Genomic DNA, 15650 nt, shown 5'->3' with positions numbered 1-15650 from the left:
CCTCTCAAACCTGTTTTTCCACCCTCTGGCAGTCCTGCATTGCTAAACTAAGTCTGTACGTGATAACGACACCTGATCTGAAATCTAAACCCAGCATCTCTGCTACACTGCAGCACAGCCAAACAGCTCAAAACTGCAGATCTGTTACAACTTAGCAGGACTCCTGTTACAAAGGGAAAAAAAATCATTTGCAGCCGTCATAAAAAAAAAAATAAAGCTCCACCCAAATGCTGCATTCCTCCCACACTGCCGCCTCCATTAGGGTAGTTACAGGCTTTTAAAACGTTCACCTCATTGTTTTCATTGTAAAAGGCTTATCAGATCTAAGCCCTTACCCTTTTCAAATTGCACCGCAAACGACTGCTGCGCCTCCCAGGTTAGCTTGTGTGTGTGTGTGTGTGTGTGTGTGTGTGTGTGTGTGTGTGTGTGTGTGTGTGTGTGTGTGTGCGCGTGTCTATGGGCATGAGTCCGGGTCACACAGGCCCTGCTTAGACAGGAGCGTCCTGTCCTCGTTCTGTGCTCCATGACATGAGATACACGCCAAACCCAAACCACAGACAGATCAGTTACCCTCTAACACAGTGCTGAACAATGTGGCTCGCTTCAGCTGCCAGCAACTTAACTATCTGACTTTCTCTGTGCAGCCACTGAACTGAGGAGTGAAGTGCGTCTTATTAAATTCATCATTTAAATGAGAAGCCATGAAGGACTAATGCATTAACTGATGTAAATCCTGTGCAAATTCATTTAGCAAGCATCTTGGTTTTCAGCAACAATAGCACGCTCACACCTGGAAGCTGCCCACTACAACCACAGTCTTATCTCGTGGCCACCGGGGCAGATGGGTAAGTGCATTGTTTAACGGCCCCATGAATTGGCTTCCTTCCGTAAAGTGATGTGTTCATTTCCCCACCAAGATTTATACTGTTAGTCCAGGGATCAAATTAATGACCTGCTTCTTCAACCTTATAGTCTCTTTAGAAATTTGGAATTTAGTGTAACACATAGACAATTTAATGGCATTTATTACGTACTTTTCCTGGCTTTCTTTTTGGCATTTTGCCTTTGTTGAATAGCTGAATAAAAGCAAAATGACAAGAAGCATGGGAGAGAGTTTGAGTGCAACATAGGAACCAGGGACGCTGCAGTTACTTGGTATGCATCTATAAACCACCAGCTTGAAATAGGTGTGAAAATATTGTTGGCATGATTTAGCTTATACTTAAAAAGCAGAAATATTTAATACCTCTTGCTGTGAGAAGATCTTACCTGATAGTAGTACAAAGGCTACACAACAGATATAATATATATATATATATATATATATATATATATATATATATATATATATATATATATATATAATACATTTAACAAGTAGATACTTCACCCACAAGAGGTTGTATTAAGTGTTTAAGTGAATACTTTGAAGACCAGTTATTTCTTGTTCAAAAAATAAAGCAAAAACTTGGTGATCAAAAATTGCAGGCTACTGCTATTATTCCAACTGTTATTATCGTCATATATGAACATAACAAAAAGTAATTCTTTCCATTTCAGTGCTGACATTCTTCAAATACCTCAACCCTCTTATTTAAAAGCTGAAGAGAGGTGCCTGTCCATGTATTTTCATGTCCCCTCAGCACATCTGGCTCTTGTTACAGCCCCTGTGACCTGTGCGTGGTTCTGCTTCATCCCAGCCCCCATCTCTCCTCAGTGGGAGAGCAGAGTAATGACTGAGTGCTGCTGCAGTTCCCAGGACCCCTGGCAATATGGGTGTTCACTCCTTTGCTCTAGGCTGGAGATGGCCTCCTGCTGACCGGTTTGTTATTTTTTTCATCTTTGTCTTCAGAATGAAAAGGAGAATGAGTGAAGCCAGTGGCGGCTTCATCCAGACATGTATGTCATCCTCAGGATACGTCTCCAGAAACACTGATTCATGCACGGCCTGTCTTCTCAGGATGTTGGCCTTTAATAGTATTACTGTGGGTCACAAAACTGGCAGGTTTTTCCAAGAGATAGCAGTTATTGGTTTGACCTGATGCAGTTTCCTTTTGGTTAATAAACTAATCTAAAAAAGATAACACACACACACACAGGGACACAAAATCTTATCAGTGGTTGAGCTATAATGAAAGTACTGACAAACAGCTGAGAGGACAAATGTCTTTGAGTGAAAGATGTTTCAGGCTATTAGCTTCAGATATTAGTTTTCTAACTTTGATTATCTATAGAGAAAATGCAATGTCTCACATTTGGTAGCTTATATCGAAATTATGATGTTTAAACTCTAGCATGTTGTATTAGTATTAATGTAATGAAGACTAATCCCTTATATCATAACATCTGGAAGGTTCAGGGACACGAGTGAGTTTAAAATAAGCATCAGTCTGGTAGCTTTTTTTCCCCACATTCTGGCATACAAATATGCATAAAAATAACAAGTTTAAAAGGTGAATCAAGTGAACAAAAGACAATTCTCTGGTTGCCCAACTTGTTTTGCAGCTGTGAGAAGTGTGTAGGCGTGACTCAGTGAAGCTGCTCCTGATGGATGATGACTGAAGTTCACTGCTCAGTACTTATTTCTCTCTCTCTTTTTTAGCCATGTTATTACAAACGTATGCCACTTCTGAATAATGTACATACACTCTTATAAGTTGTGGCATACATGTCTTTCAGGACCAGTTCCATTATCATATTTTAGTATTATCTTCAGATTGCACTGCAAGCCGTCGCACATTCATATCTTCTGTACAGATAGATTTGTTTGAGCTGAGGATTTAACAAAAATAAAATCTTGCTCTCTGGAGATTCTGGCCCATCTGATATACGATCTGCCTCCGAAACAAAGAGGTTGGTGGGAGGCCACAATATTGACCAAATGTTCCTGAAAAATGCCACTACAGTGACCTCTGCAATGTGTTAATATATTTAGGTTCACCTTCTGTAGTTATTGGATTTCTGAAATGCAGTGTCATCTTTTTACTTACTGAAACTATTTACAAAGATTTCCTCTATAAATTGCATTTTATATGATCAATAGATTGACTCTAATACACTCTACCAGTGACATTGTTTTGTGGTGATGATGTTTAGGATTTAATTTCAGGCATATTGGCTCCAGAGTTCGTCCTCTCAACACAGAAGTCTCCAGCAGAGTGAACGGGGATAAGTCAATCTCTGCAGTTCATTAACTTTCAAAGAAGAGCAGCAGTACTGAGATGAAGTGAGATCTGGGTCTGCTTAGTGAGAGAGAGGTCGGAGCGTGGAATAAAGGGAGGCTTTTTCATTGACAGCAACACACGGACCAAAGGCAGTGGGACCAAAGACGCTGCAGAGATGCACCACTCTGCTGCTGATCAACCACACCGAGATGAGAACCGATAAGATTCCTCTCTGGATGAAAGGCCCAGCCTCTTAATGGGTCCGTACCAAACAAGAACCCACATCCAACAGTTCTAACTGTGAACTGTGTTTGCAGCGTTGTCATTACTGCACTTCAAAGCAGCACCATCTCTAAAGGGACATGCTTCGCTGGCTGTATAGGGCTGCACACTCTGTTAGAGCCATCAGCACCCATTGGCTGAAGTAGGCCAGAGCCACAGTACACAGAGTGGTGTGTTAAAAGATTAATGAAGATATTGCACAAGCAAACCAGCTTACAAAACATGCTTAAGCATAATCAAATATTTAGAGGTGGCAATCCATATAGCTGGTGTGTGTTTGAGCCACATGTTTGACTCAAGGACCCTGGAAAGGCCCTCAGGGTATAGTAACATATCATGGATGAATAGAAACAGCGATGATGGTTCAATAGCTGGTGTCCATCCAAGTTTGTGCGAGATGTACACTATATATCATATAAGATTAAAGAGGGCGAATGGGGAGGGCTGAATCAGCAGAAAATATATTAATATTGCAGAAAATGTTCTCAGGCTCGCTATGGGTGTTGTCTTTTGTCAATAAAGGAAGTGTTTAACATGTAGAGATGAAAAGGCATTTGTCACATTCATAATGATTAAGTGATGTTTGCTCCAAAGGCTGACTTTAAAATCATCTGCCCCACACATCTCCCACATATATTAAATGTGCTGTGCTTCCCCAGTTTATGGCTTCTTTTGTGTTTACATTAGAGTAGCGTAAAAGTACATCTTTTTTTTCACCTTCAGAGCATAAAATATTGCCAATATTAGCTGACATAAATGAGAAATAACCCTCTCAATATTAATTAATTCCTGAAAGGCTATTTCCATTTGTCATGTGGGCGTGTTCACTGACACGGCTGCATTTTTGTTGAGGAAATCTTTATTATTCGTCTCAATGCAGCTGCTGGAAAAACACAAATAAGTCACACTTTTTGTGACATTTCAAACTTCATTTCACACTTTGCAACAAAGTAGGATGAAACACAAGCAAAGAGGCGTAGATTTAATCCTGACGGGGGGGGAGGGGGAGGAAACACCTGTGTGGGGTTGTACAAATCATGCAGAGTGGCCCCTTTCAGCACTAAGCAGGCAGCTTCTTCTCCCATCATCTCCGGGCCAATCATATGCAGTCACAAGATTTTCCAGCAAATTTCTTCAACCCTCCCATTTCCCTGCAGTTAATTGCTTCACTTCTACAGAGTCCAATACCTTCAGCCTCTCATTTCTGGTGTTTTCTAATTCACACTGGCTGTACTTGCAATGAAGCTTCAGCTGAGAGATGGCTCCGAAATAATTTAGCCCCTATCAGGCAGCGCAGTTTAGCAGAGCCTCTAAATTGAGGTGTTTCAGTTTACACAATTACCTCTACGGAAGTCTGACAGAGGCAAAGACAGAGCAAGACCTTCAACAATTAGCAATGTTTGCAGGTGAGATAAAAGGAAAGAAAACTTCATAACAAAGTAGTGACTAGAGACTAAGACAACCTGCTTACTTCTAGCACCAACACTCAAAAAGTATACTATGTAAAATCCATTGAAATAACACTTCTATGTATCAACGAAGATGAATGATCGTTTTAAGTCAACAAAACATGCCTCCACCTCCTGCTCCACAAACTACCTTAAACCACGTTATTTAACCGGACAAATACAATAAATTGAACTGCTCAATGCTGACAACATAGGTGAATAAATGATAAAACCTAGAGAAAAGACTCATGTCCATCATCATAGAGCTGTACAATGTAAAACATCTCTTTACTTCACATTCAAAGACTTTCAGAAGGCCTTCGACAGCCCGGACCAGAACACCCTTTGGGCTCTCATGGGACATTACGGCACACAAGAAAAGTTGATCACCATCATACAGAGGATTTACCAACACTCATCATGTCGAGTAGTGCATAACGGCTGCCTCACGGAGCCTTTTACCACAGCCACTAGCGTCAGACAGGGCTGCCTGCTGGACTGGATCATGAGAAGAACGACAGTGGGACAAACATCTGGAATACAGTGGACGCTGAGGTCCCAGCTAGATGATCTGGATTTTGCAGATGGCATAGCCTTAACATCATCCACCCACCCACAGATACAAGCAAAGACAAACCTGCTGGCAACAACATTGGACAAGAAAGGCCTTTAACATCAACATAGACCAAAATAAAAGGCATCAACAACACCAGCTGTGACGCCATCCGACTGGAAGCAGCAGAGCTAGAAGGCGTTAACACCTTCACCTACCCTGGAGGTGTTGTGGGCAAAGATGGAGATGCAGACAAGTCCAATTTGAGAAGGCTAGAACAGCTTTTGTTACACTAAGGCCCATCTGGAACTCAAAGGAAATATGCCAAAACACCAAACTTAAATCAGTCCTGCTCTGCGGTTCAGAAAGGGTTTAAGGCAAGTAAGTCAAGTCATGGGGTGTGACTTCTGTAATTATGTTACCACAAAAATTGTGCAAGTATTACACTGAGTAATGAAAGAACAAAGCCTAGTGTGTTTTTCTTAACTATGTAAGAGAGAGATGGAAAAACAAAAAACAGACCACAGGTCAATAAGTCAAAATACTTTAATTCTCCGAGCGAAAAGAACCCATCACATCTCAACTGTAAAGCAGCTGTGCGAGGCACTGAGTTTCCGTCACTGTTGGGTGGCTCAGCTTAACATAGTTTAACCAAAGTTAGAAGTTGGTCTAAAAATACGTCTGGACATTTGCTCCCTTTGTGTCAGCAGATCACTTAAACAGGCTTCATTTCATTGTGGGAAAGCTTTTAAACTTCCACGCAACTCTGTCTGTGAAGAAGAAGAGGGAGGGGTGACAACTACAGAAAAGTAGGGCCAGACTAATGGTATTGATATGAGTCTAGGACCGGTCTGAGATTTTGGATACTTTAATAAAGTAATATAGTTAAAAATGTCATTTTGTCTGGACTTTAAGAGGATGAACAATGGTATACTGACTGTGGTAGCCAAGTGAAATGAATGAATCTCTCTACTTGAGTGACTGAGAATACTGAGAGACACACTTACATACTTCCTTGTATGTAAATAAGGCACCAAAAGCGACATGCAAATTATGTCACATTATGTCGATATTAAGGCATTTGGTAAAAGATACTGTAATATCTGATGATGCGAGGCCTTGAGGGGAGTGTTCATTTCAAGTAGCCTGTAAAAGATACAAGAGGAAACCAACCAAATGTGTAAGGAAGAGATTAAAAGTTCGTCCCTCCGCCATATCTTTTGAACTACTAAGAAAAACGTGGGCTAGATTAAAAGTGAAGTTCTTACAGAGGCTGCCTTTTGGTGCAGTGCTGTGTCATGAGTTACAGATAGGCGAGTGTCATTTCGTGTACTTCATCAGAGCTACAGATAATATCCATCTCTTTTGCTCCTTCTTTAATCTCGTGCTGAACAGAATATTAATAATCTTCGTAAAAAAGGGTCTAACCGTTTCAGAAAGGAGGGAAGAAATCTGCACATTAGATAGCAGAAATAGGCCAAGATGGTGCCACGGAGTACAGTGAGGGCACAGTATGCCATACACAATCCTCCCTCACATGCAAAGCCCCGGGGTTGGACGAGCAGATCAAGTTATGAAGGCAGTTGGCCTCAAAACAGAGCAGCCATACGAACACAGCCGTTTTTATCCACCAGCGCTAACAGAAACCACTGTTCACAAAAATGGAAGTGCTGCATTTGACTTTGAAGTGTGAGTAGGAACAGATGAGTTATTCATTTATCTATTTATCACTTTTTCTTTTCCACCTGTGGTTATGAATAATCAAACACAGCTTCTAAGGAAAGAGAGACTTATTTAGCTTTCTTCAAACATAGTGTCCCGTAAATTTGACATCTTTTTTTTTCATGAGTGAACACAAATAACCGGTTTCATACTCCAGGAAGAGGAAGCAGGAAACGAAAAGACTTTCTTGGAAATGATGCTACCAACAGCCCTTATACAACACCTCACTGAAGCACAAGTCAGACGTTATAATTATAACCCTAACCCTTTACTACTCTACAATGACCAATAGGTTATTTCAAAACTACTCTAATGCAATTAATCCAAAGTAAAAAAGTAACTTGCTACAGAAGGTAGAGCCAGAAAGTCGTCCTGCAACATTGCAAAGAGGGGCAGTAAGGGAACTTTCCTGAGCTGCATACAAGATGGAGGAGATGGTGAAGGCCTGAGGCCACAGAGAGAAAAGGCACAATGTTTCAAAAAAAAAAAAAAAAAAACATGAGTGACCTAAAATAAATATAAAATCTATCTAGCAGTTTAACCAGCAGTCTAGCTTAACAGATCAAATAAAAAGGAGGTGCTTTTGTTGCAGCAGTGACCACGATTGATGCATTTTCAAATGAAGCCTTTGATCTAGTGGCCGCTTGATCCTATTCAGATTGCACTATAATGATTCTTAAGTTTTATTTAACTTGCTTCAGTGCTCCTTATCAAATCACTTCTTACCACTAATGGCAATCCCTCTAATCCCATTCCACTATTTATTTAAATACCGGTGTAATGGAGGTGCAATTGAACCAGGCGTCGCACAGAAATGCAAGTTCCTCCTTGAAAAACTGCAGTGCAAGTCTGATGATGTGGGCAAGAAAAAAGGTCTTTAAAATGTAAAATAACCGTCCGAAGATGCAAGTTGGCAGTTAACACCCATTTACCACTGTGTGAGTCAGCCGTTTTTTAATTTTATTACTTTAACTTAGTTTTAATTATTCCCCTTGTTCTAAAATGGCCCTGTAATCTAGAAGTGGAGTCAAAGCCAGAGGTGTGATCCATTTGCACACCACTTGGTCACAGCAATCTTTTACTTTTAAAAACAGATAGCCTGTTTCTTTCCAGGAGCATTAATATTAATACTCCTTACTGGCATCGTCTATTGGACCCAATGAAGAGGAGAAGAGAAAAAAGGGAGGCGTTTTAAAGCCATATGACAACTAAGTAAGGGACAGAGTAAAGAGGGGGTGTAACTCAGCTGAGACAGTTGGTGCACTTAAGGTGCATCAGGGTTTTATATGATTTGCTGCTGTCAGACAGCGTCGCCAGCGTTTCCTCACTGACAAACGACCAACCTCACTGCCACACTGGCCAGCTAGCCTTGACTGATTCGTAGTGACAGAGAAAGGAATAGACTTAAATCAAAATAAACTTAAAATATTAGAATAATTTTAATTAATGAACGTAATGAAAATAATGTGTATTTCTATTTAAACAAATCAAGTAATACATTTGTGAATATTTTGACTAGAGCTGAAACAATTAGTTGGTCACCAACAACAACAAAAATGAATCGTCAACTATTGTTATCATTGATTCATCGTTTAGGTCATTTCACAAGTTCAATTGTGTGGATCTACTCCTTTCCGCGTCTTAAAATTACATTACAATTGTTACGTTTTGGACTGTTGGTCAGACAAATAGAGCTATTTGAAGACCTCACTGTGTGCTCTAGGAAACTGTGACGAGTATTTATCACCATTTTATGAACAAAACAATGAATCGAGAAAATAATCATCAGATTAATAGATAATGATATTAATAATTAGTTGCTACCCTATTTTTGACAAGCAGATAAAGACACATATTACACAGCAGTACAATTAAGCCTGCAGTTTAAAGCATTTAAGGAGTTCTGTTACATCAAAGAAAATCGGTTTTATCTCATCAATAAGCAAAATCAGGTAAAAAAAATGATGATCTACTCAACAGGTGCAACGTGTGGTGCAACATAAGTATGTTTTAAATTGTGTTGTTCTTAATTATTGTGTGTGTCTACACACAGACACACCTGCGTGACAACATGTGTCACGATGGAGGAACATAAAAAACCTGACATGTTTAGGGTACAGGGTGCATGGATGCCATAGTGTGAGGAGAATGTGCGAAGGTGAAAGAAAACCCACCATCATCAGAGCTGTAAAACCTGCCCAGCTGCAGTCTTTGATCCTCCCCTCAAGCTCTCCCGCCTAATCCCAACACCTGCGCACGCCAGCAGAGTCAGATGCAGAGCTGCATGCACAGCCCCACAGCGCACACTCGCCATGTCTGGAAACACATAGCTCACGGAGCAACTCTCATTTCCCATCAGCTGTGGGCAAAAAAAAAAGGCTTAACAGATTTGTTTGTTCCAGCTCTAAAGTAATGGCTTCATTTTAATCAATGAGAAGTGACGTACTGGAATGCAGTCCAGGCGGCAAAGAATGTGGGAGCATCTTTATTTTAGTCATCACTTGTGGTTATACATCACCTTTCAAAGTTCATGAACAGAGAGAGAATGAATCAATAACATGCCGAGGGCTTAACAGATGTGAATCTTCCATGTCATTTACTAGGAGGTTTATCATGGCGGTGTCATGTTGTCACTTCTCAGACTGCATGTGCCCAACAGAAAGCCCCCTGAAGCCAGTGTCTCAGGTAGTCAACTTAATTAGGGCTGCAACTAACGATCTGTTTTCATTATCTGTTATTTTCTCAAATAATCAATGAATCATTTGGTACATAAAATGTCAAAAAAATGGTGAAAAATGTTCATTACAGTTTCCCAAAGTCCATATTCTTATTTTGTGCCACCAACAGTCCAAAATCCAAAGAGGTACATCTTTTAATAGTGGAAGGCTAAAGAAACCACGAAACATTCACATTTGAGAAGCTGGGACTGGAGAGCTTGAGCATTTTTTCTGTAAAAAATTACTCAAGTTAATAATCGAATGGAAATTGTTGCCAATTATTCTTCTGTTGATCAACTAATCGCTGCAGCTCTAAACTTAGCCCCTGTCATAATTTCAACACTACAGGAAGTAGAGGAACAACTGGCACAACATGCACCAAGCGGTTCTTCTCTTTAGCATGAATCGTGAATTTCTGTTCGATACTTCAAACTGACTTTTCCATTCGGTGCCAGCTGTCCAGCACATGCACATTAGGACTTAGGTAAATGGTGGGATGCCTTAGCAGAGCAATCTGGTTTCTATGGTTATTTCTACAGAACACATAGCGGGTCAGATCAGGTCCTTTTTTGGCTCCACCTCCATGGCGATGTGGTGGGTCACAACTGGATAACTTATTTTGACTGGGGTCTACCTTATGAAGCAGGTTTAATAAGAAGAATACATGCTTTGAGTAAAAACCTGGAACATCTGTTTTTATTTGAGTCCATGTTTCGGATTTGAGGGAGCTCAAGGCTTTACTCAGCATTTATCCAGCTGACTTTATTAAGCCAGGCCCCTGCTCTGCCATTTTTTCCATCAACTGGCTCGTCAAGCTAGCTCTGGTCAGACACAATAGTCTATTTTCCCTCCCACAAAATATCATAAAAATGATATAAGCAAACCACACAACTCCTCGTCTCCAGGACGCAGATCTGTAAGTACATGGGTGTAGTTGTCTGGATCCCTCACTGTCCCGTGGGCAATACTTAATTTAAGGATTTACGTGTGTAGGATTACTCATTAGTCTGCATGCTGTGATTCAGAGCACAAGCAACATTCCTGGTCATGAAAACTGAACACAGTTCCCTGGAAAAGTGGTGAGACTGTGGGTTCATCTGCATGGAGAGCTGCTTGTTGTCTGCTTGCTTTGTTTTGCAAATACACATTTAGCATGAAAACTATCCTCACAATCCTACGTTACACTTTGAGTCACACCTCTAACTAAAAGGTACATTATGCAATCTGCAAATTACAGCTCTACTGTTTAAATGCACCTTTTCTCAAACAGGTTGGGAGGAACAGATGATCCTAAAATGTGGCTTAATGTCAAAATAAAAATGATATTTGAGGAAGCTGATCACCAGTGAGTACAACATCAACATCTGCAGTGTTTTCCCACCTATCCAGAACGATTAAAACAACTGGACACAGATTAAGATACTTTGAAAATTAATTGAAAAAGTTTGAGGTTGAAAGCAGAATCAGCAGTAAAGCTAAGCACAAAGTAAGACCATCCAACACCAAACCAGATTTTCATTGCCCAAAATGTGCTGGTAAAAAGCCAAAAAAGCACTTTTGTTATAGCACTGAAATTACCTGTACCTCTCCTATCAGGATAAGAGACTTTTGAACACTTAAGCACAATAAGATTTGGGTTTTGAATAGAACAGAAGACAAAGAAGACTCTAAAATCCTCCTGTAGTCCTAATGAAGACGACACGTCTTTAACAAGTCTGGAGAGGACGTGATGATGTTAAAGGATAACTTGGCTTATTAGTATGCACTGAGGTCAAACAGGAAGTCACCAAAAAACGGAAGATGTCACTGAAGCACACAGGAAATGTTTATCCATACATCGCCCGCACCTCCTCTGCCTGGAAAGCTACGGGCGTAATACGATTTGAATAACTGAAACCTTTCTCAAGGTGGAAGCGACAGTTGCCTTATTTAGGATCAATCCAACTTCTGCAGATTTACAGTATTTTTGGGAATTTTAGCCGTTTTGAATTTGATTAAGATTATTTGAAATATGTCTGAACTGCATGATTTTTAAACAGTGAAATAAAGTGCTCTGCCTTGAGTGAGAGGGTCATTTTATGATCCAGGTCATGCAGGTTTTAGTGCACACCCACAGCTCAACTAAAGTTCACCTTGCTCTTTCAAAGTTAAGTTAACTCATCTCTCTCTCTCTCTCTCTCTTACAGTCCCTTTACATGTATCTCCACATACCATTTCACTGCGGACATTTTCATGTTTCTTTTTGGCCTTTACACACAAATTTCACTATAAATGAGAATGTAAACATCCATTATGTGACTCTCTAATCATACTATACCTACCATCGACTTTCTACTCAATATGTGCTTCTTCTTGACTGCCAACACTCAAAGGGTGTATGTTATGAGCCATTTGTAGGTTCCAGTAATCTTCAGATCTGTTCCCAGCTTTAGACTATGACTGTAGACTATTGTCATAACCTGTTCAAGCAAACAACCAGGATCAGTCAATACAAAAGCATCCTCCTTCTTGCTGCACCACTGGCACGAAACTATGTATGAATGCAACAGAGCGAGCTGTCAAAGATCCTTTTCATGACAATGAAGCACTGACAAGACGTTCAGTAGCTGGTGGCCACGTCACACACTACAGTCACACAATAGGCTGAATTACTGGTTTTATAACTAACCAGAGAAATAAGATGTGGAATTATTATTTAGATTTAAAGATTGTAGCGGTTTGTCTTAGGATGGAAAAAGTGCAAAGCAACAGGAAACAGTGTGGAAACAGAGAAGACATACTCTGCACTACACTCTCTGACAGCAGATAATCATAATAAATAACTCATAATAATCATAAATGAGCACATCTGGATATTGAGAGAATATAATGGGAAATGAACAAGTCAGATATTCAACCCACAGTAAGGACACACCTTTTGTGCAACCTTTCAGGAGGCTGACGAGTCTTATATATTTGCATAGTCAAATGTAGTTGTTTGTCACATACAAGCCTTGTATCACCCCGAGTCTAAAGTGTTCTTGACTTTCTCATCGTATCTAAACATTAAAGCTCTTCAAATGCAAGAAAAAAACAAACGAATGAAGAGCCAAAAATGCAGCTTATTACTTACATGTCCGTGGTTGATGAACCCGTGTTTACTGGCAATTCGATCAGCTTCCTCCAGACCTCCAGGTATGTGGACAGCCCATGTGTTGGTGTAGACCTTCTGACCCAGCACTGGTCCCAGCCCAGACACCAGCAAGACCAACAGAGGCCCAAGCAGCAGCTCAAGCAGCCTGAGCCTGCGGCCTACAGAGGGAAGTGGAGGGCCAGAAGCCATGGGTTTCTCCTAGTGCAGCACAGTCTCTGAGCACAGCGCCTCTCCGACAGGCCGGGGCTGCCCACGGTACATGCAGGTGTACAGAGAGAGACAAGGAAGGGGACAGTCACAGCTCACCTGACAGGAAAGAAAAGAAAAAGAGGAAAATACAGCAAGTTTACATATCTGTATCCAAGTTCAGAGAGCCTGGTGAAGGTTTACAGGGTTGTCATTCCTTGTGATCCATAAAACCATAAAACTGTAACACAAAAGAAGACTGTATAACCTGGACGTGTCAAGATCCTCATTCACATGAGGCCAAACAAAGAACGCTCCGTCCAAATTTGAGGTTTAATTCTCCCCAGTTGCTTCAAAGTGCAGTGGAATAAGGAACAAAAATAGGAATAGAGGAATAACGTGGTGTGAAAGCTTTCAGATTTTTTAGATGTTCTGTAACTGAAGCGACAAAACACATTAAATAAGATCTGTTTTGTCCATGAGGAAGAACAGCCGCCCCCAAACAGCAGTTTTGACAAGGCGTGCTACAGCCCAGCTAAGTACAGGCATTTGATAATCCCACAGGAAGCAGTGAGCAGGACGTCAAGGCCAGGCCTGATGTTGTGGTCAGACGCACAGCAGCAAATTTTGGCGTTTACGCTCCCATGGGAGGATACGGTGGATGAGGCTTGCGAAAGGGGAAATGCTTAGGTATACTGGGTTGGCAGCAGAGGTGGAGAAGTGTGGTTGGAAAGCTAGACTACGCCCTGGATGCTGAGGGATCACAGCAGAGGCAGTCTCTCTTCGAGGTGAAGTAGCCACTGGAGGGTGGAGTTTAAATGCCCGAGGCAGCAGTGGCAGCCGCCGAATGGCTGTGGCCAAGGAGAGAACATGCACACTTAAGAGTGTCAAGAGCAAAATTCTTGACTACAGCATATATTTTCTACCTACAACACACTGATTTGAGTGTGGGTATTTATCTATAGTGTGCTGACTGATGTGTTATCACTAAAACACAAACATGTAAAACACAATCTCGTGAATAAGACAAAGCAATATATCATATGATAGTACAGCTATATCAGCTCATGGTGTAACAGTTTGCTGATACAATTTCGCCTCTAAACTATTGTTTTGGAGCCAGAAGGGTCAGCTGCGCCTTCAGTCCGTTGAGACCATTATCCAAAGTGCTAACTCTATTGTAACCCTGAGTTGACTGGACTGCACTGAATACAGTGCTCCTATTCTGTGCTTCCTATTGTATGCAGTTTGTTCTCCCGAGTCTGTGGAACAGGGTTTCTCATCTTTTCGCAGGTGTTATAGCTTTCTATAAATCACCCCTTTTCTCTTGCTTTAGCCATCCAATGAACAAAATACGTTATAAGTTTAACTCACTGAGACATTATTCCACACTCCAAAATGAACCAACAAGCTCCTTAAAATTCCCCAGCAAAGTTTGTTGTGAAGGAAGAATGATGTGTTTAGAGATAGCTCTCGATTCTGCTGTGCACCCAAATACTCATTTAGTATACCATTACCAAGGCATTTCACATTAGAAATACTCCACCAATAAGGTTCCGTTCAATACCAATTCAAGCTCGGATAAAGCACTATGTAATTTCAATACATTATAATAGTTTAGGCTATATATTAAACATAAAATGACATTTATAATTCAATACATTCAATGTTTTGACTTAGCCTATTATTATTTGCCTAGACTGCATCAGCAATGACGAGGCAAATTAGATAGTTAAGCGTTTCCTGAAGCACCGGCTGCCCAGACAGCTGTCTGACCTGCTACTTCTACAGCTGAACGTCTTTACATTTCAGGAATTTGGGGAAATAGTTACACTGATTTCTGGCAAGTAATTTCTGTTGAAGTAGAGTTATTATTCTGTACGTATTTACATCCAAATAACAACGAACATGTGGGTAAAAACCTGCATTTTTTACACTGATCTTTGCTAAACTGTTTATGAATTCAAGTATACTGAAAAGGCGACGTTTCATTGATCGTCATCAAGCATTTATTAATTTGGTATAAATTACTAATTAAGAATTACTGTTGTAAAAATCCCTTTGGTCGATGTTAATCTGGCTGGTTACTCGCTTGATAATATCACTTCCTCTTTTGCGTACATTGTTAAATCATCGTTCCCACGCGTTTACACATATTGTATACTGTCACAACTCACTTGGGTAACTTCTTCAACAGCCACAGACTTAACACAGATAACAGATTAGCAAATACAGATACTGTATATTAGCACTATTAATATCATTTATTATGCTGTAATAACATTTCACTGAATGTTTATTATAAAAGAAGCCCTGTTTGAATCCCTTGTGCCCTCTGCAATTACCTGATGCATGTGTGGAGCTCACAGAAATGTTGGGTGGCGAAAGGTGACAAAAACACCATTTAAAACTGCTGAGAAGACTGGATCACCAGTGCACTTTTAA

At 40.5% G+C, this 15650-nt stretch overlaps 1 protein-coding gene across 1 annotated transcript in view; it reads right to left on the bottom strand.

The window, feature by feature from the left end:
- furina (furin (paired basic amino acid cleaving enzyme) a) overlaps window positions 1-15650 on the bottom strand; it is a 73751-nt gene that overhangs the window by 54591 nt on the left and 3510 nt on the right. The window contains exon 2 of the mRNA XM_070903862.1: window positions 12999-13325. Coding sequence (XP_070759963.1) covers window positions 12999-13208 — 210 coding nt within the window. The 5' untranslated portion in view covers window positions 13209-13325. The remainder of the gene's footprint in view (window positions 1-12998; window positions 13326-15650) is intronic.

Source organism: Enoplosus armatus, chromosome 1, assembly GCF_043641665.1.
Source record: "Enoplosus armatus isolate fEnoArm2 chromosome 1, fEnoArm2.hap1, whole genome shotgun sequence".
NCBI lineage: Eukaryota > Metazoa > Chordata > Actinopteri > Centrarchiformes > Enoplosidae > Enoplosus > Enoplosus armatus.
Note: the sequence above shows the minus strand (reverse complement) of the source record. Positions and strands in the feature narration are given on the sequence as shown.